Source organism: Ananas comosus, linkage group 8, assembly GCF_001540865.1.
Source record: "Ananas comosus cultivar F153 linkage group 8, ASM154086v1, whole genome shotgun sequence".
NCBI lineage: Eukaryota > Viridiplantae > Streptophyta > Magnoliopsida > Poales > Bromeliaceae > Ananas > Ananas comosus.
Window position 1 is genome coordinate 5940535 of NC_033628.1, and position 26515 is coordinate 5967049.

Consider the following 26515-nt stretch of genomic DNA (forward strand, 5'->3'; position numbering starts at 1 on the left):
TTGAAGTACGGTGGTCGCTTTCAAATGACCCAAAGTTTAGGTCTAATTCTATACACCTTCACCTAGTAAGAAAAATAAATGCTCGAGCACAAAAGAGAATACCTTCTCTAAAGGGAATATAAGGATTCACAACAAGCCGTTTGTGGCCAACTAGTTATATCATATATATATATATATATATATTAGGACAACAAATGTGTTAGCAACTACATCAGCCAAATTCCTGCAATGTTTGCTCTCCGCAGATTGACGATCGACAAAAAGATTTTCTATTGTGAGGTCAAGCAGTTTAACATCTTGGTAACTCTAGCTTTTTATTATAACTGATGGAGGTACAAGGAACAAAGAGATTTTTATTGTGATTGCTGTTAAAATCTGAGTCTCACTAGGAAAATGGAAAGAACTTGATCCTCACCAAAAGAGGATAGAAGTGATCTTTATCGTAGTTGGGCCAAGAGTTGTTCTTACCTTTGAGAAACTTTTGATGAAGATTCCAGACTGTTTCGTCGTAATTCTCAATTAATTGATAATGCAACCCAATCTCTCTTATCTTTTGGAGGAACTTCTCCAATGAATCACCTCTCTTCGGGCTGAGAAATATGGCTTCTGATTCTTCAGAATGTTTCAACAAGGATATGACTGACCAAGCAAGGCTCTCATGGAATTCCTTGAAGAAGGTGCTGTAAGAACAAGAATAGTGAGCTATTATGATTTATAGAATACTCTTACTGCTTAATTTCATAAACAGAAAACAGGAATAGTTTTGCTACTCTACAATGACGAACATGAAAAAGTAAAACAACTATGGGAAAGATGTATGCCTAACTGACAGAATCAATATCTAGTCTAATTAACCTTACAGTGCAAAAACTTCAATTGAATGCTGTAGATTAAAGTTTTGGTAGTAAATAATCTCTGAATTATTTCTATTTGTACCAATCAAACCCCTACAAAAAGAGAGTTCAGCGATCACAAAGTAGTTAGTAGCACATCTACCCGTCAACAGTGGTATGCATATTTACTCGGCTAAGGCAAGCAGGTAACAAAAGATAGTTCATAAGAACTTGACAACCTCGATAAATAATAACATCGTATCGTTACTCCGAAGCAAAGATATTGTATGCCAGTTTCTGCAGTGGTACAAAAGGAATTCTAACAATACTACACTAACTTAGTAGCGCTCTGTAACCTACATGACGGAATCTCAAGCAGATCTTTTATGGTGGTTAACATTTAGAGCTTGTTTGGTTCATCCATTTTGGATATGGAATGGGAATCGGTTTGATTAAATCCGGTTAATTTTGTTTGGTTTGCAAGAATCGGTTTGGAATTCCTATTCCGTACTAGAATGGGAATAGCCCATCAGCCTTCAACTTGATTCCGGTCTCCTAGCCCGGATTGTGATTTCATTCCCAAAGCCCACTAAGTTTCCGAGGCCCATGCAACCATCTCACCCTCCTCTCCTGTATACATACGATCTCTTCACCCCTCTCTCGTCAAAAAAGAAAAACACCTATCCTCTCTCAAAACCCTATCCCTAACCCACATCAATAAAAGTTTTTAAAAATAAATTTGATATTTTTTTTTTGGAAAAATTATTAAAGAATAGTATTATATTTTTCATAAATTTTAAATAATATAAAATTATATTTGAGAGTAAAATTAGTATTATAGTATCCTATAATTTTTTAGTTTATACAAACCAAACAATGAAATGTGAATAACTCATTCCAATTTCCAATCCACAAATGAACCAAACGTCTTGGGGGAGCGAGGCAATCCAATTACCATTCCAATTCATTCACATTCCTATCCATTCCAATTCCACCCTTGAACCAAACAAGCCCTTAAGGGCAAAATCAGGAAGCTGAAATTTCTAGTTAAACAGTTTTTGCTCTATAAATTTAGTCGTTTGTTCGTAGCATGCTAGTTACAATTGTTTTCACTATGAAACATTTGAGAAATTGGCATGAAAGATTTTATTAACCGATAAGTAAGAACGAAGACGTTCAATAAAAATATTATTAATTCGCTACTTCAGTAACTTTGAGATATTGCTACAAAGTGGTTGAGCATTATTGGTTCCACTATCTTACATCACAACAATATTAGATGCGGTTACAAATCTGAATTAGTAAAAACAAATTATATCCTCAAACAATACATCAACAATTATCAAAACAAAAAAAAAAAAAAAACATTGCCAGCGTATATAATGCACCAAAATCAAGAGGGTTGAAACCAACCAGTCACTAGCCACAATGACATCGAAGGTATTTAGTATCTCCGAAGGATGTTCTTGACTCCAGTGCAGCATCATTGCGCTTACTCTTCTTTCTCCAAAATGTCCAGCATTTATGCTTATGTTATGCTGAATGTCTGACAGTTAATGACTTAATAGAACTCAAAGGGAAATCTAAGCTCATGTTTCACCAAACAGCAAAAGTTTTGTCGTTCATTTGGATCATCAAAATAACAAGTTTTACTACATTTCAGGCCAGGTTAGCATTTATGAGTAACCACAACATAATTGGGTGCACTACATGGGAAACAATTACACTGGAAATACAATGTTGTAAGGTTAGCATATGAATGGTAGTATTTCGGAACAACCTTGTCAAAACAGCTTACCATATTAATAAGCTCATCTAAAGAACAGGAAAAGGAATATTAGAAGAGAGTATGGTTTAATAATTTCATGAACAACCATAACAGAATTTTAGAAGAGGCAGTACGGTTTAATAATTTCATGAACAGCCATAACAGAATTATAGAAGAATGATGTCCTGATTAGGGATTTCTAACCCATAAAGAAAAGAAGCTACTACAGCACTAATTGGGTCCTATATAGCAAAAATTAGCAATTTCCAAAGTTCAATTTACCTAATCTTGCAGGACAGAGTAATCGGTTCTCAATATAGTCCTGGATTCGCACTTTACATTAGTTGATTATCAAAAACTGGGACAAGAGTGCTTTACAAACTGTTTTCAACAGTTTTCTCACATTTTCTTCTTTAAAAGGAAAACTTCAAATACCATCCCTGTGGTTTCACACTTTCTCACTTTAGTACCGTGTGGTTTAAAGTGTATCAATTTAGTGCCTTGTGATTTCATTTTTATCTTTTTATTATCGATTACACTAATGTTTGTTATTAAATAAGTATCAAGGTTAAAACTAAAAGGTACTAAATTGAATATTCGATAAACCTAGATGGGGTATCTGAAGTTTTTTTGTATATAATTTAACGAAATATTAACTGAAAAGCTGACGAAAAAATAAAGATGAAACCACAGGACACTAACTTGATACACTTTAAACCACAGGGTACTAGGTGAGAAAGTGCGAAACCACAGGCGTGGTATTTGAAGTTTACCCAATTTTAAAATTTTAAATAGATAACAGTAAATTTCAATGTTCAATTAATGCTAATGAAACAAAGGGATAAATGTATGATTAATAATTAGAAAGACAAATAAGCGAATATCAATTTCAAAGACAAATAAGCGAATATCAATTTCAAAATGACAAATAAGGCTTAATTACACTGTGCTACGCTGAATGCAAGGACTGCCCATGCCACCCGTGCTGCGAAGGCCATGCCAACACATGGGACAGGGTCATGCCGAGATCGTATCAACAAAATGGGTTTATTTTACATTTTTGGTGATCTTTATGAGTTTTTTTGAGGTAAAAAATATTTACAGTTGTATTTTCATACTTAAAATTATGTAGATCTTGTAAGTATACTTACTTTGGAGCACTTAGTAGTTAGTAAGTTCCATTGCATAAAAAAGACCAACTTTTAGTTTTTTTTTTTTTAATACAAAGAAGATCTCCTCCAAATTCGTTTATCATCGTAGATCTAATGAAATTACCCATGGTGGTGTTTTCCAATATATTTTTATCCAATTATGCTTTGGTTTTGGTCTCATTGAAATTACCCATAGTCGTGTTTTCCAATAAATTGTTATCCAATTATACTCATGCATATACTTGGAGGAGATTTTATTTGTGTTTATTAAAAATATACACTAAAAGTTTGTTACAACCTTTCCCACTAGCAGCAATAACTCGTTGGGTCCAAACCACCGGCCAAAAATACTTAAACCCAATTACTATTGCATGATCTCTTATATACCTAATCACAACATTATTTCTATTCAATGCGGGACTATTAGGCAGTCACGGACTCCCCCTTATTTAGGCCCTGACAACATACTCCTCAATCCAGCTCAATCATACACACAGCCCAAGATTACCAGACGATGTGAGACTTGTCTCATTAGCCTTGTCATTCAAACCCTGGCATAAACTGTCATTCCCAGACCCTGGTTCAACCGAGACTCAGCTAACACTTTCAGCTACTAGTTGGCTCTGATACTAAATGTAATGATCCAACCTACTAGCAATAATAACTCGTTGGGCCCAAATCACTGATCCAAAACACTTAAATCCAATTATTATTGCTAGTATCTATGGTCTCTTATATACCTAATCACAACCTCATTCCCATCTGATGTGGAACTATTGGGGTGTCACAAAGTTGGTCTTTTTTATGCAATGGAACTTATTAACTATAAAGTAGTTAAAAGTTTCTCTTTTATTCTGAAAAAATTATTGGAATACAAGAGAGCTCTTAAAAATAATGGTGTTTAATATTCTTCTTATAGCCTTCGAGAGCAATCAGATCATGTTCTCAACAAAGTGAATGAATTACACTAATGACTGCAGAACAGAGCTCTAAAGTACTCTGTACTTTATAGAAGCATAATTACATGTTGCAACATCACATCGCAAACTAAGTTCTTGTTAAAAAGAAAAATTACTAAAAGGATACAGTCAACAACTTCTGGATTTCCATCAGAAATAACTACCTCAGAAGCATCAGTGCATGCTGCTATTGAAAATCCAGCTAAGCCATAACCTGATCCAAGTTCAAGGACCTTTTTGGACCTTGAAAACAAAGCTAGAATAAATCAACACCACTACAATTATTAGAAACATTTTAGAACATAATGGGCAAGGCCACCAAAGCAATTCCAACTTCTTTTATTGCTGTACTCATACAGAATCTATTTCTAGGTACATAAATATTTTATACATGTACATAGACATTTACTATCAACCAGTAGATGCACTAGGTCAGCCAGCGTCAAGAAACGGACTAGTCGACCAGACTATCAAGGCTAGTTAACAGAATAGCATCGGGAGATGAGCTAATTTGTTGATCTAGCAGGATCTCTCTGAGGAAGTGCTTTATTAATCAGAACCTGCTAAAATCTTGTGCTATATGAACCGTTGTACTCTAAAAGGTTAAGCTAGTAGAGTCTTGTGCTATATGAACCGTTGTACTCTAAAAGCTTAAGCTAGTAGAAAACGGTGTTTAAATATTTTTATATTTAACACTCCCTCACATCTAGATTCGAGACTTTTTGCAAGGCCCATGACGTCGACTTTAATTAAATGTGAGGAAATTAATAATGCTAGGAGCCTGGTATAACTTGAACTCGGGACCTCCTGCTCTAATACCATGTGTGTGCAACAACCATTGTACTCTAAAAGATAAAGCTAGTGTGTTTAAATGCTTTTATATTTAACACTAAATATTTTTATATTTAACAGTATTTAAGAGTATTAGTTTATATATATATCTACATAGAGTTGGGCTGGAATACTATTGATAGTATTTGGCCCCTTTTGTTATCATGTTTTTAACCCTTAGATGAGAAATTGTAGGGTTAGGATGATATTAGTCACTTAAGGTTGAGTGGTCCCCCTAGGATTGAGTGGTCCCCACATTTAATCCCATGGTTAGAAATGATCAAAAGAATTGATCCAAAGGCTAAAACTTAATAGCAAAATGGGCCAAATACTATTAATAGTATTCTAGCCCAACTCTATATATATAGAGAGAGAGAGAGAAAGAGAGAGAGAGTCCGGCTACTATGCTCTCAATAGCACCAAGCGCTTGGTGCTACCATGTATTTTGCTGTTAGATCTACAGCTTTGACCATTTCCACCCATTAGGTTATACTATTCAACCAACCACCTATTCAACCCTAGGGGACCAATATCATCCTAACAACACATCCCTTCATCTAAGGGCCGAAAACCTAATAGCACCAATGACTTAGTGCTATTAATAGTATTCTAGCCTAATACTATAAATATATAGAGTTTAGCTGGAATGCAATCGGTAGCAAACGGGCTCCGTTGTCACCCATTTGTTTTCGATGATGGAGCTTCCAAATCGACGATCGGCACCGTTGAACATGATCAATACTACTTGAAGCAAGGTTTTAAGTGTCCGTCGGCACAGGCCGTATCCACCGTGCCGTACCGTGCCAACAAGACACCGGCACGATACAGACTCCGTGCCGATGGCACAACTCAAAACCCTCTATTCTTTAAATTAGTAAGTAATTTCCTCAATAAAGTTCAAAAATGTGATAAAAAGACATAATAAATAGTTAGAATATTTTGTTGCTAAAGAAATAAATATTTCATACTATTATGTGTCGGCACACAAGAATTTTTTTGACCGGCACGCATCGGCACGGCTCGGCACGCACCGTGCCGTACCGTGCCGGCAAGTTTCCAGCACGACCCCGTGCCACGGCACTTAAATCCTTGACTTGAAGTATCTAGAAACCAAATTTTATATTTTTCCGATAGTGTTCTCTTGTCCATCAAATGGATACAAAAATGAACGACTGAGAATGAATATCCTTTAAAAAGTGATAATAGGAATCTTGTAATCAAGATCGAGAGTATAAATTTTGTTCTAAATAGTTTAAAGAATTTTCTAACCAAAATTCAATTGATTTGAATATCTTTACACCGTTAAACATGAAAACGCTTCATATCAACCATTAAAATTATAAAGTTTGGGACCTTTTGATCATTAGGTCAATGATGTCGAAAAGATTTAAAATTTGGTTTTAGATACTTCAAGTGGTATAGATCAAGTTAAACAGTGCCGATCGTCGATTTGGAGGCTCCATCATCGAAAACAAATGAGTGGCAACGAAGCCTATTTGCTACCGATAGTATACCAGCCTAGCTCTCTCTCTCTCTCTCTCTCTCTCTCTCTCATCTATATATATATTATATAAGAGAGAGAGAGAGATAAAGAAAGAGAGAGCTAGGCTGGTATACTATCGGTAGCACGGAGGCTCCGTGCTCCAAGTTGTTTTCAATGATGTAGGCTTCCAAATCGACGACAGCTTCGTTAGACTTGAACTACACTACTGAAAGTATTTGGAAAACTAAATTGTATAATTTGTTCGACATCATTTGGTTAGTGATTAAAAGGTCCTCAAATTTGACAATTTTAATGGTCGATGTATGCGTTTGTAAATTTTACGGTGTAAAACAATCCAATCTGATGAAATTTTTATAGAAAAAATTCTTTCACTAATTAAGAGTAGATCAGTACCTCTGTCTTAATTCAAGTCTTTTATCATTATTTCTTTATAGAGATTTTTATTTTCAGCTGTTCATTTTAGATACTCGTTTGATAAGTAAATGATGTCGAAAAATTATGAAATTTAGTTTCCAAATACTTTCAATAGTATAGATCAAGTCCAACGGAGTCGATCGTCAATTTGAAAGTTACATCATTGAAAATAACTTGGTAGCTTCGTGTTACTGATAGTATACCAACTTAGCTCTATATATAGAGAGAGAGAGAGAGAAAGAGAGTCCAGCTATTATACTCTTCTGAGTACGATCGCCCTCGTACTCATAAGTCGTTTTCAATGATAGAGCTTCTGAATCGACGATCTATCCCGTTAAATATTATCTTAGAGGATTTAAAACTTCTAGAAATCAAATTTCATAATTTTTCGACATCATTTACATACAATCAAAAGGTCACAAAATTGACAAGTTTTAACGGCCGGTATAGGATACTTGCTAGTTAGTAGTGTAAAAGAATTGGAACAGGTTGAATTTTTGATAAAAAATTCTATTCACCATCTAGATAAAGATCAATAACTCCGATCTTAAATTGAAGGATCCGATCATCCATTTTTAGGACGTCATTCGATTTTGATCGTTCATGTTATGCCCGCTTGATAGACTTTATTAGTGATTTTGAAAAGTACAAATTATTATTAGAAGTTTAAATACTGTAGCATCATATTTATATAAGGATCGCATTTGGAAAGCTCCCATCATCGACAAACAAATATGAGGTAAAAAACGCTAAGGGGGGCTTCCTATACTCATAAGAGTATAGAGCCCCCATATATATAATATATATATATATATATATATATATATATAATATATCAATAGAATAATATGATAATGAGGCTAGAATACTTATATTTAGAAGCATTCGAGCCCTACTAGATAGTAATATATAATATATATATATAATAATATAAATATATAGAGAGATGAGAGAGAGAGAACTAGGCTGGTATATCTACGGTAGGCACGGAGGCGCCTCCGTGCTAGCCTAAGTTGTTTCCATGATGCGGCTTCCAAATCGACGATACGGCTCCAATAGACTGGATCTACACTATTGAAAAATATTTGGAAACTAAATTTCATAATTCGACATCCTTTGGCTAGTGATCAAAGTCTGCAAAATTGATCAAATTATTAATGTGTAATGTAGGCATTTGTAGAATTAACAGGTGTAAATTAACATTATCCAAAGCAGATAATATTTTTTATAGAAAAGTCTTTTTACTAGTTCAGAGTAAAGATAGTACCGTCTTATCTTAAATTTCAAGTCTTCTATCATCCTTTTATGAAGATTATTTTCACTGTGTCATATTTTAGACTACTTGTTTGAAAGTAAATCGATACCGAAAAATATGAATTTATTTCAAATGCTAATATGTAGATCAAGTCTAACTAGCCTGATTGTCGTATTTGAATCCGCATCATTGAAACGAACTTGGTAGCACGGACGCCTCGCCATGGCACTGATAGTATACCAGGCCTAGCGCTCTCTTCTCCATCTCTATCCCGTCTCTCTCTCTCTCTCGCTCTAAATATATATATATATAGTTCAGCCACTATAGACTTTTTAGCGAAATTTTTGGGCTTAGTAGCCTGTATACCTTTTTAATTTTAAAAATAGGCATCCAAAGTTTTTATTCATAAAATTAGGCTTAAGTCGTGTACTCCAAAGGATCTATAATCTATAATCTATAATAATGTATGAATCCTCAATAATGTATACACGTGGCAGCACCCACTTGAATGGTGGATATGGGGTCCACCTCCCGCCTTCTAAGTTGACTAAATATGAGAAAAAGGACTCGACTTTTCGGTTTCCTGTTCTTTCGCCACTATTTCGTCTTCCCTCCACAATTATATTTTTTTGATTTTCTCTTCTTTCCTCATTGTTCGTCCTTCCTCCCCAATTAATATTTTTCATCCACTTCATGTTCCCTTTCCAATTAATATTTTTTTGGTTTCCTCTTCTTTCCTCGCTATTACATCTTCTCTCCCTAATTAATACTTCTTATCCGCTACCGTGCCCCAACCGTCTTCTCTATTCTATTGTTCCATCCTCTCTCCACTCGGAGGCTTTTGACCGCCACCTTCACCATACCTTACGCGCCACAAGGACGGTGATAGAACCAATACTGTCGCCAATCACTCCATCCCCCCATCTCTCTCTTCCCTCCTCCCCTTCCCCTTCCCGAAGGTTTTGATCACTCTTCATGGCCGAAGTCGGAGCCCCACAACAACACCACCCCCTCCACCGCTGCTCATGTTTCTCGAGGCGACCGTCGTCGTCGAGATCACTTAGAAAATGGTAAACCAACACATCACCAAGATCAACGACATCTCTATCCTCGGCCAACGCTATGTCGTTGAAACCCTAGGCTTCACCTCCGTCACCTTCGACACCACGCTCTTAGAGGCCTCATGGACACCACGACGAGATAGAGCTCTTAGATTCATCCTACTTTCACCAAATATTGCTATTCCTCTACATCTCCTCTCTTCTTTTTTTTTTTGGGTTGGTAAATAGTAAATTTCTTTGTGCACATTTTATATTCTAGACTAGATATTTTTCATTCTTTTTCCTTTAAATTTCTATCGGCCACATTAGGCGGATCCCTATACTAGTGCATAGCATTAAACAGAAATAATTTTAATGCTTTGAAGAATTGCAAGCATTTTGATCTCCCTCTTGAAAAAACAGTTAGTGAAAAGGTTTCAGTATTTAATTAGTGGAGATAAAAGAAAACAGACAAGTAGCAATTTCATCCTTGCATAGAAGAGCAGCTTTGTTGAGATAATGACGAAGATTGCCAAATCCGCTAGCCAAGGTCAACCCAAGGTTTAAAGTGCCGCCCTATGCCCTGCGGCACGGGGCGGCATGTACCATGCCTCCAAAAAAAGGGCATGGTACCAGGGCGGTCTCGAACCCCACGCGTGCCGCGGCACCTACCTGCGTATCGCGCCAGACAGAGCGATACTCAAGTAGGTGCCGCAGCACTGTGCCGTGTCGGCACAGTCTCGCGCGATACGTGGGTGGGTGCCATGGCACTATGCCGTGTCGGCACTTTTTTTTTGCTTTTTTGCTTTTTGCGTCTTTTTTTCTTTGTTTCTTTAGGGGTACCCAAAGCATCCTAGGTACTCCACATCCCCCAAACACATTACAAATCGAAAATCTACTTGTTAGAGAAGTCAAAAAAAAATTTCTTTTTTTTTGTTTATCAATATACGGGCTAATTCTTAATTTACATATTCGATCCATACCGCGGGGGCGAAGCCCACCACACCACCACAGACATCCATTTTCTTCTTCTTTCTTCACAAATTATTTTATCAAAATTTGTCGCACTGCAAAGCTTTCGGCAAATTAGAGGAACAAAATCGAACTCAATAAACAAATTTTGAGGCACATAAAATATAATTAATTTTTGCATTAGAAGATTGAAAATAGTGATAAAATTAAAACTAAATTAAATCAATTGATACTTAAATTTATTTGTCATAATTTATTGCTTAATTTTTTTGATAGATCTAATAATTTTTTCAAATACTTTTTAAAATAATTTTTTCAAATAATTTTTAAAATTATTTTAAAAATTATTTTTTTTTGTATTTTACAAAAGAAATACTGTAATATGGTCAAAAGAAAAAAAGAAAGATAACTTTGCATTTTTAAAATTTTAACATGTAAAAATTTCTATTCTGCATCAAGTATAATTGTACTTTACATACAAAAAACTTACAAGCATATATATATTGATGAGTATAGTAAGCTATATATAGCAAATATTCATAATTATTTGATTAAATCTTTCAACATGACATTATAAGAGTTTATTGGAACCAAAATAACAAAAATAATTCCGTGCCGAAGCGTCCCAGTAGCAAGTCATGCGTATCCATCGACAGTTAAGCGTACCACGTGTTGGCACGGAAGCGTGCCGGTGTCGTACCGTGCAAGGCAGACAGCGGCACGCCCCCGTGCCGTGGCACTTTAAACCTTGGGTCAGCCAAAGAGAGCAGCATCAATGCAAGTACTATTCTTGATGCCATCAGAGCACCTAAAAGAAAAAATAGCTTTAGATAAAAAAGCAATAATAACAACACGAAACGAAGTAAGGTGGCAAGTAATTTTTTAAAAAATTTTAATTTACACTTTAGCATCAGCCCCGCCACACCATACTGCCCATGCCATACTATGCAAGGACATGCCGGGCATGTGGCACAGCGGCATGCTAAGCCGTATTGAGAAAACATGTCTTTTTGGCATTTTTTTGGTTTGTTTGTGCTTTTTTGATATAAAAAAGTGATACAATGGTTTTTTTTAACTTAAAAGTTGTAGATCTTATAAATCTATGAACATTTCGGAGCAATTAGAGCCCATTTGGTTGCAAGCTTTTGCAACTGAACTGTAGTAGCAAAGGCATGCAACCTCAATTCATGTGTTTGGTTTAGTGCAGTTAAGTCCGACTGCTGTAGTTGCAGCTGCTATAACATACCGAATCTCCGGGTTACGAGGCTAACTTTGATCGAATTGGTCAAAGTGAGGCACGAGTATGATTTGTGGCATCCCCGAGTCATTTCGGAGCCGTAGGGATGGATAGAGGTGTGTTTCGGGGTTGTTTTGGTGTTTTCGGCGCAAACCAGGCGCGAAAACGAAAATTCGAAACGCTATGGTTGCTAGACTACTCAAGGAACACTACGTACCGGTACCAAGTCAATGCGGTACCGGTACCCCATGGTAGTAGGGTTGAGCAACTCTCGGGATCCAAACATGAGAGGCTGGTACCGATACTAGAGTGGAATACCGGTACTATGCCGCGTACCAGAGGTTACGCAGCTTTGGATGTGGGAGCTAGTACCAGTACTAGATGGCAGGTACCGGTACCTAGTTTGTTAGGGACTGAAATGTAAGGAGTGAAGGGAGAATTGTGGAGGGGTTTTAAGTGTAATTGTTGTGGGTCTATATAATTCCAACCGCAACACCTGTACACTCCTCATGCAAAGAGAAACATTGTTCTCTTCTCGTTCTCCTTTCTTCCTTCTTCTCTCTCTAGAAGTCTAAGCAAGAGAACTGTGGAGGAGAATTAAAGAAGGAAATTAGATGGAAAATTGGTGGTTTTGGTGTGGATGAAGCTCTAGCACAAGGAGAGCTTGGGTAGCATTGGGTCAAGGTGAGTTCTCTTGCTCCTCTTTGTTAGGGTTTGATGTAAATCCCTTAAATTGCTTAGTTTTGAGGTTCTTAGGTTATGGAGATTTGGATTACTCCATAACTTCCTAAGAAATTTGTGTATGATGAAGTTATATAAAACCTAAGCATAGAAATGGGATTTTGTAGGATTGGAGATCTAGCTTGGAATTGATCTCATGTAATCCTAATTGAAGATAAATCCGACGCGTTGAGAGGCTCAGATCGACGTTCCGACGAGTCTACAACGAGTTATTGAGGAAAAACCTCATTTCAACTTCGTTTGTCGTGGGTTGAGACAGATAGACTTCCAAAAATCGCAGGACTTGGGTTCTCGCATCTCGACATCTCTACGAGGTGGGTGGTGCTATCTGAAGTTTTTGAATGACCCGTTATGTCTAGTCGCTTATTGAGCATATATATATGTATAATGAATTCATGCATTATAGGGTAAATGTGATATGTGGATCAATTGTGCATTCTTGTATGCTTTGAGAATAAAGTATATGTGGACAATAGATGGTGAACATAGAAACCCTATTGATGTATGAACAAGCATTGACTATGACAATAGTTACAAAGTGACATTGTGACTAGACAGCATGAGTAGCACCCAGTACTGTGAATGCTAGACAAGGAAAATGAACTTGTGGCATTTGTGGCACTATAATGAGATGATTGGTTAGCACCTAGAATTGAAAATGCTAAACATAGAGTAAAGAGCTTGTCAAAGTTGTGGCCTTGTATCCTCCAAGTGAGGATTGGATCGTACTCACAGGTAGTCTGAATGCTCGAGGTAGGTCGCTTCACCTTGGGTGGTGAGCTCCGAAGTGTGTTATCAACTGGGTTGGTAGTGGAATTCTCCCCAGCAGACGCTCCCGTCGTATGGTAGCGGAATTCTCCCAGACAAAAAGGGGTTTGGTTTGGTGAGTTGGGATTAACCAAATGGTTAACCAAGTTGATTGGGTAATGGTAAAATTAAGATGCATGCATCATGAGCATTTATTACTGTTTCAGTTAGTACAGGCATTGTAGTAGCATTAGTTTGGTTTGTTATCCATTTCCTTTTCCTACATATGCCTGAGTAGACCTAGTGGGTGAGTCGGCGAAGTCGGCGGCCGAACCCACTAGAAACTTTTAGTAATTCTCACCCCACTAACCATGCAAGTCCTAGCGCAAGCGGGGCGGTCGAGGATCGCGGCATGGACATCGCGCACTAGATAGCGGACTTCCATTGAGTATAGATATACCTTGTATACCTCATCTATTGTAGTTGATGAAACAGATATGTCACAATGCAAATGAGAGATGATTATTCTATGTATTGGAAGAATATATGTCAATGAGAATTTGCAAACCTTGTATTTGATTCAAATTGATCAAGATACAATGTATTAATGTAATAGCTAGTTTACTTTCACTTGCTTTGGTTGCTTGCCCTCAAGCAAGCTATGCATATTGCAATTTATTCCTGGGCAAATGCTTTATACATGCTGTGTTGTTGTGGAGCCTTGAGCGGACAGAGAAAGTTCTATCCGTTCGGCGTCTGTTGGACGTGCACCAAATTGACGATCGCGAGACGTGACAGCTGCACAAGAAAGCCCAAATGCTGTAGTTGTAACTACATCCAAATTAGTTGCACTTCAAAATGCACCAGTTGGTAAGGGATAGGATTACCCACAAATTAAAAATAATAAATAAATAAAGATACTTATAAATAAATTAACACTAATAAAAGTTTTTAGGCAATACAAGCTTTGTGTAAAAAAATTTAAAAATTTTAAAATTAGTTTTATTTAAAATATAAAAAATAGTTTTATTCCTAAATTTTCATAGAATGTAATTGTGTATGTTAACTTAAATAAGTTTTAATTAATTATTATAATTATTAAATTCGATAAAAAAAATAAAAGAATCGTAATAATTTTTTAAGTTTGATTTATATATTAAAATTAAATATATTGAAACTTTTAAATTGTGCCGATTGATAAGTTGAAGAATTATTTAAAAATATAAAAACATTATGAATATCCACTTATTTATTTATAGATAGCAAGTTTAAATGATTAATAAAATTATATATTATTTTATGTATAGTGAAGTTAATCTCATCACTCTATCTTAAGAGGTGATAAGATTCATAAATACAACTATCAGCTTCACATTATCAAACTAAAAAAAAATGCAACTGCAACAGTTGGATCTACACAAAACCAAACAATGTGTAACTACAACTGTATGCATTTTTAACAACACTGCATTTACAACTACATCTTACAAAATGGCCCCTTGGTGCATCATATTGCATAATTAGACCAAAATTGTGTTGAAATAATGTGAGTTTGATGATTGCTTATTGTTTTTGATATAGTGATGGTAGTGTCTTCCTATAAGTTTTTGTTCAATTATGACTATAATTTCATCTTCGTGAGTGTACTTTCATATCATGTTGAAATTGTAGCCATGATTTATTACGATGTTTATTAATCTATTCATGCCAACTTTGTAAAATATTAAAATTGGACTATTTTATAGATACCAGAGAGTAGAGGTATTAAAACACTCTTGAGGAACTAATTTTTCCACGAAAAACTAACAAAAGAAGCCATGTCAATCCGTGCCAATGTGCCACTGGCATGGAGTTGTGCCGACATTGGCATGGGGCATACCGTTGGCACAACGGCACGCCCCATGCCACTGGCACAACAATCCTCGTTTAGCACTATTTACTACTTAATAAGGATCACGTCCCAAATATTAGAAATTGAAATTATAATTGCAATGCCGATATGCTGAAGTAGTCAAGATTCTCCTTATTTTTTTTTTGTTGAATACCAAAGTATTGAATGCATATAATTTATGATATAGGGCGGTCGTAAAATGTTTGATTCAAACCAGAATCAACCTTTTCTGAAATCAAGGATTTAACTGCCGTGGCACGGGGTCGTGTCGGAAACTTGCCGGGACAGTGCGGATGCGTGCCGGTCACAAAAAATACATGTGTGCCGACACATAATCGCATGAAATATTTTATTTTCTTTAGCAACAACATACTCTAATTGCTTATTGTGTATCTTTATTTAATCTTTTGAATTTTATTGAGAAAATTACTAACTAATTTAAAGAATATAGAGTTTTAAGTTGTGTCATCAGTACGGGGGCTGTATCGTGTCGATATCTTGTTGGCACGATACGGCACGGTGCAAATGGCCTGTGCCGATGGGCACTTAAATCCTTGTCTAAGACCCCACCCCTATCTATGCAGCTAATCATATGCTAATTGTCCCAATTTTTCATGTTTAGCTTTGTAGAGGCAATGACGGTAGACAACTAACATGTAACATTCCTAACTTTAGATAACCAACTGACAATATACCAAGACTAAGCTTATTGAGATCAAAAATATGTCATGTGCACAAAAGATACCACAAGATTGTTGTCATTATACGAGTCTATGTGTCCATGCATGAAAATATATCAAAGAGTAATTGACATGCTTATTTTCAGCACATGAATGATGAACAAAAACAAAATGTCCTGTTGAAAGCCAATAACAGATAAAGTAATCAATGAAATGGAGTCTTCATTCATTCTAATTAAATACTTCTATTTAAAAAGCATGTTTGACTATTCACTAACAAACCTGAAGACGTCTGAATGGCTAATACAAAAATACGCAAGGACATCTTCAGAGGGCCAGCAACCTAGAGGAGAGAGAGTGTAGTAAGACTTGAGCTGAATACAAGTTACTTTGAAGCTTACGAACTGCGATTTCAAATCCAAAAATTACTATTAAGCAGTATAAATTAGTATAAACAAGGACGCAAGGAACAGCATGTCACTAGCTAATTTAGACCTTATGGGCATAATATCAACCATTTAACCATGATAAGCAACTATACAAGACTTTAGTATCAGGAAAATTTGACACAAGTGAACTTTCAAAACAGCAGTAAAGCTTGATATCCAAACAGTAAAAGTTCTAACAAGTAACAAGATTATAGAACACAGAGAGGACTAAAATTTTTATATGACCTACTCTTTTTTTTTGTGGGTTTTTGGTTGACTAAAATTTCAATAATCGAACAAAACAGGTGTTCCCTTACAAATTTTACAAAATACTAAAAAACAACTACTGGGTAAGTGTGTTTAGCATTAATAACCCACTCAAATGTCAATCAAACAACAAACAGGGTGCATTGAGATGACGATCTAGGGCAAAAAGTGAAACAAATTGCAGATCAAAAACGTTAACATACTGCTGTCCGATTCTAAACTGCAGATCAAAAGGTTAACATATTGCTATCCAATTCAATATTATGAATTAGCACCTATTTTCTCTTCGAGACTTGCTAAACCATTTTTATTCCCACTACTGCCTAATCAAGGATGCAAACGTAATTTATCATTCCATTGACGTATTAACAATTTCTTCTTACAAAGATGAACATATCCTAATCCAAAAAGCAGACCTTGTTATGTGTGACTAGGAAAAAACATAGAAAGAGGTACCCGGTTTGTTCATTTTTATTAGAAATCAAATCAACTAGAAATGTGACATAACCGAGCTTCAAACATGGAACCTCGGATACCAACCATCAAGCCCTTACCAATTGTGCTAGGCACGGTCGGTTCATAAAAAACCAAGGATTGAAGTGTCAATCGGCAGAGATTGTATCTATCGTGTTGTATCGTGCCAACAAGGTATAGGCATGATAGTTCCCGTGCTGATGGCATAGCTCAAAACTCTCTTTCCTTTAAATTAGTAAGTAATTTTCTTAATAAAGTTCAAAAGACTTGATAAAGATATATAATAACCAATTAGAATATTTTGTTGCTAAAGAAAATAAATATTTCATGCAATTATGTGTTGGCACACATGGATTTTTTGCGTGTCGTACCGTGCCAACAAGTTTTCGATACGACCCCGAACCACGACACTTGAATCCTTCATAAAAACTATGACTTATTTGATGCAATAGAACTGCAAATATTCTGTATAAAAGTCCAATGTTATCCTAGGCAATCTTTTAATCTCAAAAAGAAATAACAATGATGCAATGCATCAAATATACTAGTTCCTGGTAGGACACAGCCAGAATGATCAATGTGATGAAGTTTCTAAACTATTAGGCAAAACTAATAATCTTACGCTTGAATATGAAGCACCATGCGCCATGCGGATTAATCATGTGATTAAACTCTAAGTATTCAACGTGGAAAATAGTACTTTTAGCGGTTCTTCATTTCACGGATTTGTAATAAGCCATGAATACTCTACATTTATTCAACATGATGGTGAGATTGTTTAGGAACTGAGTATTAAAAAAAAAAAAATCGAAACCTTAGAGGACTATTGTGATGCCCCATTTCCCAGGGGTCATCCACCCTACTTTTGTATTCATTTGGTGACTAGGAAGCTTCGGTGCTTTAACTCGATTTTTTTATTGATTAGTGTCTTATTTCGTGTAAAGTGGGAATTTATTGGTCCTTGCGATGCTTGGACATCATGTGCTACCTTAGACAGCGCCTTGTGAACACTAGACCCTAGGACTGGTCGCCCTAGGTAGAGAACCCTTTTGGGGCTGAAACAATTGCTTTGGAACTTGAATCACCATCGATGCGCGATTTCTGTTTGAAATTGTTAAAAATGATATTGTTGTTGCCCATAGACGCCATCAAACTTTCTTGGCTAACCAATCCTTGCCGTTTATGTCCCTAGTGGCAACAGGAGGGTCATGGTGAGTTCCGATGCCGAAAACAATACATCTAGAAGCCGGATGTGGCCTATTTTCGACAACAAACTCTTTTTAATAAGCACTTTGTGTATGGGCCCGAACACCCAAATTGGTGCATTTCGAGACAAACGATGGGCTTAGGAAGTGTGTGGCATCATTTGAGGCACTTCATGGGCTGAAGTGGTGTTTTCGATGAATTTCCTTGAATAACAGCGAATATGGGGAATCAATAGATGGAACTGACCATCCAGATCTTAGAAGGCAGATCGAGAGCTTGTGTCCTGGACTTTAGAGGAGGGTGGTATCGACACTTGAAATTAGCGGAGTTTGCTTATAACAACAGCTATCAAGTAAGCATCAGAATGGCTCCGTTTGAGACATTGTATGGACGAAAGTGTCGGTCACCCTTGCACTGGAGTGAAGTTGGTGAAAAAAACTTCGGACCCTAATTTTCTGTTGGAGACAAAGAAAAAGGACAAGATTGCTCGATGACATTTGGTGACCGCCCAAAGTCAACAAAAAAGTCATACTAATACTCGGCGACAAAACTTTAAGTTTCAAATTTGGAGACCATGTGTTTTTGAAAGTCTCACCATCCAAAAGGATTCAGAGATTTGAAATTTGTGGAAACCTCAGTCCACAATACATTGGACCCTTTAAGGTACAAGAGCAAGTTGGACCTATTATGGTTTACAGGATTGCTGTGCCACCGAAATTAGCAAGCGTCCACAACGTATTTCATGTCATGGCTCTGAGGAGATATGTGTTCAACCCCTCGCATATGACCGATTTTGCTCCACTTGAGTTGAGCGAGGACTTGGGATACGAGAAGCAACCGATTAGGATTCTTGAACAAGAGAAAAAAGAATTGCGAAACCGAGTCATTTCTTATATAAAGGTACTGTGGAGCCATATCATGAGGAGCGAGAGGCGACGTAAGAGCCGAAAGTTGCGATAAGAGCCCTACCCCTGCCTATTTGAGGATTCTGATTGAGATATGAGTTTAAGTTTCGAGAACGAAACTTTTTATAAGGGAGGAGGATGTAGTGTTCTAGAGCTTACCAGGGAGTTTGGTTATTGCATGAGCAGCTGGTCAGTACCTCTGTAGAGTGTCAGACGAAATAGAAGTTGTTTTAGCGTGAAATGGACGTGAAAATAGACTCAAAATCAAAAAACCTTCCAAAACTGAAGTTTCTAGAGGTTTCAGGCGCCCAGAAAGCATTTAGAGCGCCCGAAAGTGCTGTGCAGGTTTTGATGTCAATTCGGACCCTATTTCCGGACACGCGGAAACACTGTAACAACTCAAAAGTGATGATGTTAATTTTTGTTTTCCTGACGGCTCGGCTGCAATTGTCCTTTGTTTATAAATAGGCCACGGGACCTTCCATTCATCTCTTTTCCCTCTCCTACCACTCTGAGACTTAATCACCTCCTCTTCTCTTTCCCTCCTTCCCATCTCCTTCTTCCTTCTCTGCTGGTGTTGGAGCAGAGAAGCAGCACGTCGGCCAGGAGTGGTATTTCCACTGTTGTAGTGCTGTGGACCAGAGCATGCTGAGAAGGAAGAGACGCCTTATGGACATTTCACCTACTAGACTTTGAGATAGGTTCATTGTTTGGTTTAGAGACTTTAGAATTTGACTTTTGGTTGGGATTTTGATCTAGTTTTTCAACAGTAGGTTTACTACTAGCTTGAGGTAGGTAGGTTCATTGTTTGGTTTTTGTGGAGGTTTTCCTGGATTTTCAAGTTGGTGATATTGAATTTTAATAGAGTGGAGTTCTGGGTATTTTGGTTGGACTTATTGAGCTTGTCGGATTTACTGTTGATGTTAATAGTGGCTCACTACTGGTGGTGGACTGGAGTTTCTTGTGTTTTTCCTGGTGCTCTGAGGAGTAGATTTCCTACACTGTTCTTATTCCGTTTGTTGGTTAGCATTTTCCAAATGGGTTTAATTTACCAAAAATGATGAAATTCCCACAATGTCTATTGTTCCTTGCATGCTTGAATTCAAAATTTAAATTTGAATTTCAGATTTGATCTCAATTCTAAATTTGAATTTAAACTTCGAATTCAAATTCACATTTTAAATTTGAAATTTCAAATTGAAGTTTGAAATTGAATTAGAATTTAGAATTCAAAATGTGAATTTGAATTTTAAATTTAAAATTTAAAAATAAATGCAAAATCAGAATTTGAATTCTAATTTAATTTTGAATCCAAAATCAAAATTTAAATTTAAAATTTAAATTTAAAATTATAAATCTTGCTTTGAATTTATAAATTTAATGGGTTAATTACACCATTGGTTCCCAACCTTTACATCGTTTTGCAATTTGGTCCTCAAACCTTTTTTTTTGCAATCCGCTGACACGGCGCCTCCGTGGCGCTGACATGATGCTGACGTGGCATTTTTCGTCAATTTTAATATCTTTCTGAGGGCTGGGACTTAATTGTAACGAAATTAAGATATTATGGACTTGATTGCAAAAAAAAAGGTAGGGGACCAAATTGAAAAACGGTGCAAAGGTTGGAGACCAATGGTGTAATTAACCCGTAGTTCATATAATAATTCATGTGACAACAATGCAGTATTAACTTGTATGGCTTAATAGTATCAAGATTTCAAGTTCACTTACTAGCCAGTAGAATAAAACCGACACTATTAAGCAACATTCAAATGATCAAGACAAGATATAAATTTACAACTAATCGCAAAAAAGAAAAAAAAACATATTTTTGCATTATTATGTCATATTTACTTTTCAAAAAAGGAAACAATAGCACAACACAACCAAGAGTTCGAAAGATTATTTGTAATAGCATAGATGATAGGACATCCTATGAAGAACAACTGTAACTCACAAACTAGTCCGGTGGTGTCAACATCATGCCTTGTAGAGACCTCAAAGTCATTTAGTTCAATACAATTTCCCCTTCTTTGGCTGCATGGAATTTGCTAGAAAAAATTAACAACTAGGCAAGATATCACCAAGACGAAATAGGCAATAATTATAGTATAAATGGTGGTTAGTCCTTTCAAACAAGAAAAGCCTTGCTAGACTGAGCTAGAATATTTCTAAACTATCAAGGCCCAATATTTCTGCTTCACTCTCGATGATTGGCAATCAATATCAGCAATCAACAAGCATTTGAATTTTCCAGCAACCAAATTTCATGATTTCTTGCCATCAATTAACTAGTGACAAAGTGGGTGTTTGGCCAAGATCTTGAAAAGTGATTTTAGAGTCAAAAGTAACTTTTTCAATGGAGTGTTTGGTAACATCTTTTCCAAAATCTGATTCTTATTTTCAGAACCAATTTTCTAATTTTAGAGGCCCAAAATCAGAAATAGCTAAACCTATTTCTCGCGATCTAATTCTGATTTTAGACTCAACATTTTAGATTTCAATATTAATTTTGAATTCAAATTTTAAATTTAAATTGAAATTTTAAATCAAAATTTTAAAATTTTAAGTTTAAATTTTAAGTTTTAAATTTCAAATTTCAACTTCAAATTTCAAATTAAAAAAATTTCAAACTTAAAATTTACGATAAAATAAATTTTAAATTATAAATTTTAAATTTTAATTTTCAATTTTCAATTTTCAAATCACAAAATTTTAAATTTTAAATTTCAAAATTTTAAATTTCCAATTTTAAGTTTCAAATTTAGATGTTAAGTTTTAAATTTTCAAATTTTAAAATTTATATTCTACTTTAAATTTTAGATTTTACATTTTTATTTTTAAATATTAAATTTTCAACTTGAAGTTCAAAATAAGATTTATTTATAATTTTCAAATTTTCAAATTTAATATTTAAAATTTTCAAATTTAAATTTTAAATGTTAAATTTTCAAAATTTAAATTTTAAATTTTAAGATTGATATTTTAAATTTTAAATTTTAAATGCACACTTTAAATTTTAATTTTAAATTAAAATTTTGAATTTTAATTATAAATTTTAGATTCTAAAGTTTAGATTTTAAATTTTAAATTCTAAATTTTAAATATCAATTTCAAATTTTCAATTTTCAATTTTTAAATTTATATTTTAAATTCAAATATCAAATTTTAAATTCTAGTGATTTTAAATTTAGAGTATAATATTTTTAAATTCAAATTCAGATTTGAATTATTTTAAAATAAAATTCAACAAACATTATTTATTTGCAAATAGAAAAAAAAAATTGGCAAACAATTTTACAAAATCACTTTAGCAAAATTCTAAATTTTAAATATCAATTTCAAATTTTCAATTTTCAATTTTTAAATTTATATTTTAAATTCAAATATCAACTTTTAAATTCTAGTGATTTTAAATTTAGAGTATAATATTTTTAAATTCAAATTCAGATTTGAATTATTTTAAAATAAAATTCAACAAACATTATTTATTTGCAAATAGAAAAAAAAAATTGGCAAACAATTTTACAAAATCACTTTAGCAAAGTTGCTTTCTATTTAGACTCGGTCAAATGTTCTACAGCTTTTTAACTAAAATCAATTCTTCAAACTAAAATCAATTCGACAGAATCACTTATCCAACAGCTAGCCAAATAGGCCCTAAGTCGTACTGAAAATTAATGATTTTACAGTTTTAACAATCCATATCGATTAAATTTCAAGCTTATGATTAAGTGTTCTCGGAAAAAAAAATGATAGTTTCACTTAGCGACTAGTGGCCAATATCATTTTCTTGTTTAGCATTGCAGAGCAATCCAACTCAATTGAATATTTTATAGGAAACTCTTTAACTATCTAGACAAAATCTGCAATCCTGAACTTGAATTTAAGAATCCAATGATCTATTTTCAGAAGGTCGTTTGATTTCAATTGTTCATTTTGCGGCCACTTGACGAACTAGAAAATGATTTTCAAAATCACAAAATTTGGTTTCTAGAAAGTTAAAAACTTTAGATCATATTTAGTGGAATCAATTGTTGCCTCAAATGCCCATTATAGAAAATGAAGTGTAAGTAGCAAGGACTTTGTATTTCTGAAAGTATTTTAACTAAACTACCCTTACTACTCATCAATTTTTTTTGTAATTGACAATCTTATAGGCAAGTTTTTGAGCCCATTGTTCACAACTCATTCTCAGCTTTCTCTTTTTCTCATCTTGAAAGCCTCCTATTCAATCAAGCTGCATTATATTTTACTACATTCCTATTAAAATTTACCATTTTCCACAACTTCAGAGCTTCATATCTAAGAAACTGTTTGCAGTTGACAGGATGGATTGCTCCAATTGAAGATCAATGCTGGGATGCCAAATTAAAACACGGCAATAGATCGTCTTAAATCATATTCTAAAGTACATTATCAACTGTTGATAGTACTTATCATATCATTCTGTAAAATCAAATCCTAAATTGAGTAGATCACATCATACACCTCATGTAGCCTTCAACAATGTGAACTTCGAGCAAATGCAAAAATAAGCAAAATTTAAATACTCAAATTGAAAGTTCACATATTATGTGTGTAATAACAGGAAATCAAATTATCAACAGCTCATATACATCTATCAACAATAGCACCCAATATAATAAAAATACTCTACAAGCAACTTACATTAAAGAAATCTCTGGAATATTTCCAACAGGCAGCTTATACAAAATGCATATATCTCTTGGTTTTAATGCATCTTTTCCCTTCAATGGATAGCCAAGGGTTTCTGGAAAATGATCATCTAGTGCACGCCAGTAAATCAGATTAAAGCCACTCACTGCCTTTCTAGATATGTTATCAGTACTTTCTTGCAATCCATGATCTGCAAACATCTCCAGTCATGTTTTCCGACAAAGGCAAAAAGCATCTCAATGAATGTCATAGGAAAAAAATAACAAAGAAGAACTTGCGCATGCCAAAACGCATGTACATACTACTGGAAAAGTGAAGGAAAAAAAGGTTATCAAGTAGTATCATGAGGTACTCTAACATTTCTCAGAGTTTTAAGTTTTATTTGCTTTCTCGTTTTCTTTTCTTTATTTTTCAAGGCTATAGATGATTAGTTTGTGATTAGTTTTGTACAGTCTGCCATCCTAATTATAATCAACGGCTTGGATAAGATTTCCATCTTCCCACATTGGGCCAGAAAAATGGATACTAGCAGAAGGTAGAGCAGAAAATATGGATTTACAGACGAACCAAAATGCATTGACATTTTGCTTCACTATTATGAACAGTTATCATGGAGCAATATATTTTGCCTTGGTTCACTGCTTAAACAGTAAAATTCAAGCATCAAGAATTGGCAGTAAGTAACTGTGTTGGGTATTTCCATTTTGTATGAGATTCGTGACCTTTAGTAAATTAAAAAAAGTATAAATGCACCACATCCAACAGAACAATCACGCATATCCAGATAGCCGCTTTAACTTTAGAAAGCTCAAAAGGCCTACTTGAACAATCTGTCCGGCTAAATCAGATCCCTATCTTTTATTTCCATCAGTATTTTCTAACAACCGTTAGTTGCATAAAAGAAAATTGACACAAATACCTCTGTACTTATTGGTATATTCAAATCTCAAAATAGTAGAGGAAAATCTTTGACTTTCAAAATTCACCTGATTGTCATGTGCAGAAAACGCTACAACGCGGGGCTAGTTGTTGGGAAAGTTTGTATGAATTAGAATCCTTCAGATATAGTTTTATATTAACCTTCAAAACGTACGGTAACTTCAATTGGCCCCATAATGGCTTGGCGCATTCTATAAAAAGTTTCACTTTATTACGTTATAGTTTTGTCTTATTTTTCTACCACAAAGACAAGTAGTTGAATCGAGCATAGATATTATACAGTTTGCAAATTATAGAGAGTAAAGTGTTGCATTCTACGAAGCATAATATTATATAACTAAACTGTCGGTTGAGATGAAATGTATATATATATATATATATATGAGTCCGGCTACTATGCTATCGGTAGCACGGAGCGCTCCGTGCTACCAAGTTGTTTTCGATGATGCGGCTTCTGAATCGACGATCGGCTCCGTTAGACTTGATCTACACTATTGAAAGTATTTGGAAACTAAATTTCAAATTTTTTCGACATCATTTGACTAGTGATCAAAAGATCTCAAAATTGACAATTTTAATGGCCTATGTGGTGTGTTTGTGAGTTTAACGGTGTAAAACAATCCAAATGCGATGAAAATTTTATAGAAAATTCTTTTCACTATTTAGAGTAAGATCAGTATATCTGATCTTGAATTTAAATCTTTTATCATCATTTTTCATGAGATTTTTATTTAGCCATATCAATTTTTGACTATTGTTTGATAGAATAATATTGAAAAATTATGAAATTTAGTTTCTAAATACTTCAATAGTGTAGATCAAGTCTAACGGAGCCGATCGTCGATTTGAAGCCGCATCATCGAAAACAACTTGGTAGCACGGAGCGCTCCGTGAGCCTAGCTATATATATATATATATATATATATATATATATATATATATATGGAAATAGGTTATTATACCATTAACAGTACTAAGCGCTTGGCACTATTAGGTTTTCGGCGCTTGAATGAAGTGATGTGCACTTAGGATGATAGTGGTTTTCTAAGGTTGAGTGATGGTTGGTTGAATAGTATGATGTAACTAGTAGAAAAGGTCAAATGGGTAGATCTAAAGGCGAAAAACTCGAAAGCACCAAGCACTTGGTACTATCGTACAAATGTACAGAAATCAAACTTTTTAAGCCATGTGTATATATATGCATGTGTATGCACAGAAATCAAACTTTTTAAGCCATGTAATGACAAAATAAAAATCCAGCGAGTCACAGGGGATACCTTAAAAATTAAGATGATCTGATACATACAGCCGATTAGAAAAGTTGTTGATACAAAATGGAAGCAATCGCTGCAGCCTAACAATGGAAAGAGGAGAAGGGAGAGTACCGGTTCGGGAGGAAGAGCGAGGAAGAAGCGAGCGGCGAAGGATTCCCCATCTCAGAGACGCATCCGAGGAGGGGCGCTGGTAAGCGGTCGGACGGTTCTCCATACCAGGGGATTGATTATTAGGTCGTCGGGTCTGTCGGGGATAAAAATCCCAAGTATTCTCCTCCAGCTTTCAATACTCAAACAATAGTGGCAGAAGATTACCCTT

At 35.0% G+C, this 26515-nt stretch overlaps 1 protein-coding gene across 4 annotated transcripts; it reads right to left on the reverse strand.

The window, feature by feature from the left end:
• Nucleotides 1-26515, reverse strand: LOC109714102 (calmodulin-lysine N-methyltransferase). Of its 4 annotated transcripts, none has more exons than XM_020238535.1 (7): nucleotides 26308-26515; nucleotides 23975-24173; nucleotides 21261-21340; nucleotides 16306-16366; nucleotides 4876-4954; nucleotides 2247-2371; nucleotides 1-680 (listed from the first exon to the last, which is right to left on the reverse strand). In XM_020238535.1, the coding sequence occupies exons 1-7, from the start codon at nucleotides 26408-26410 to the stop codon at nucleotides 386-388; spliced, it is 942 nt and encodes a 313-aa protein (XP_020094124.1). In that variant the 5' UTR covers nucleotides 26411-26515; the 3' UTR covers nucleotides 1-385. The 4 variants fall into 4 exon arrangements, with proteins under 4 accessions (XP_020094124.1, XP_020094123.1, XP_020094125.1 ...); XM_020238534.1 differs by having other exon boundaries at nucleotides 2247-2379; nucleotides 4839-4954; XM_020238536.1 differs by having other exon boundaries at nucleotides 2247-2379; nucleotides 4839-4954; nucleotides 23975-24183; nucleotides 26308-26492.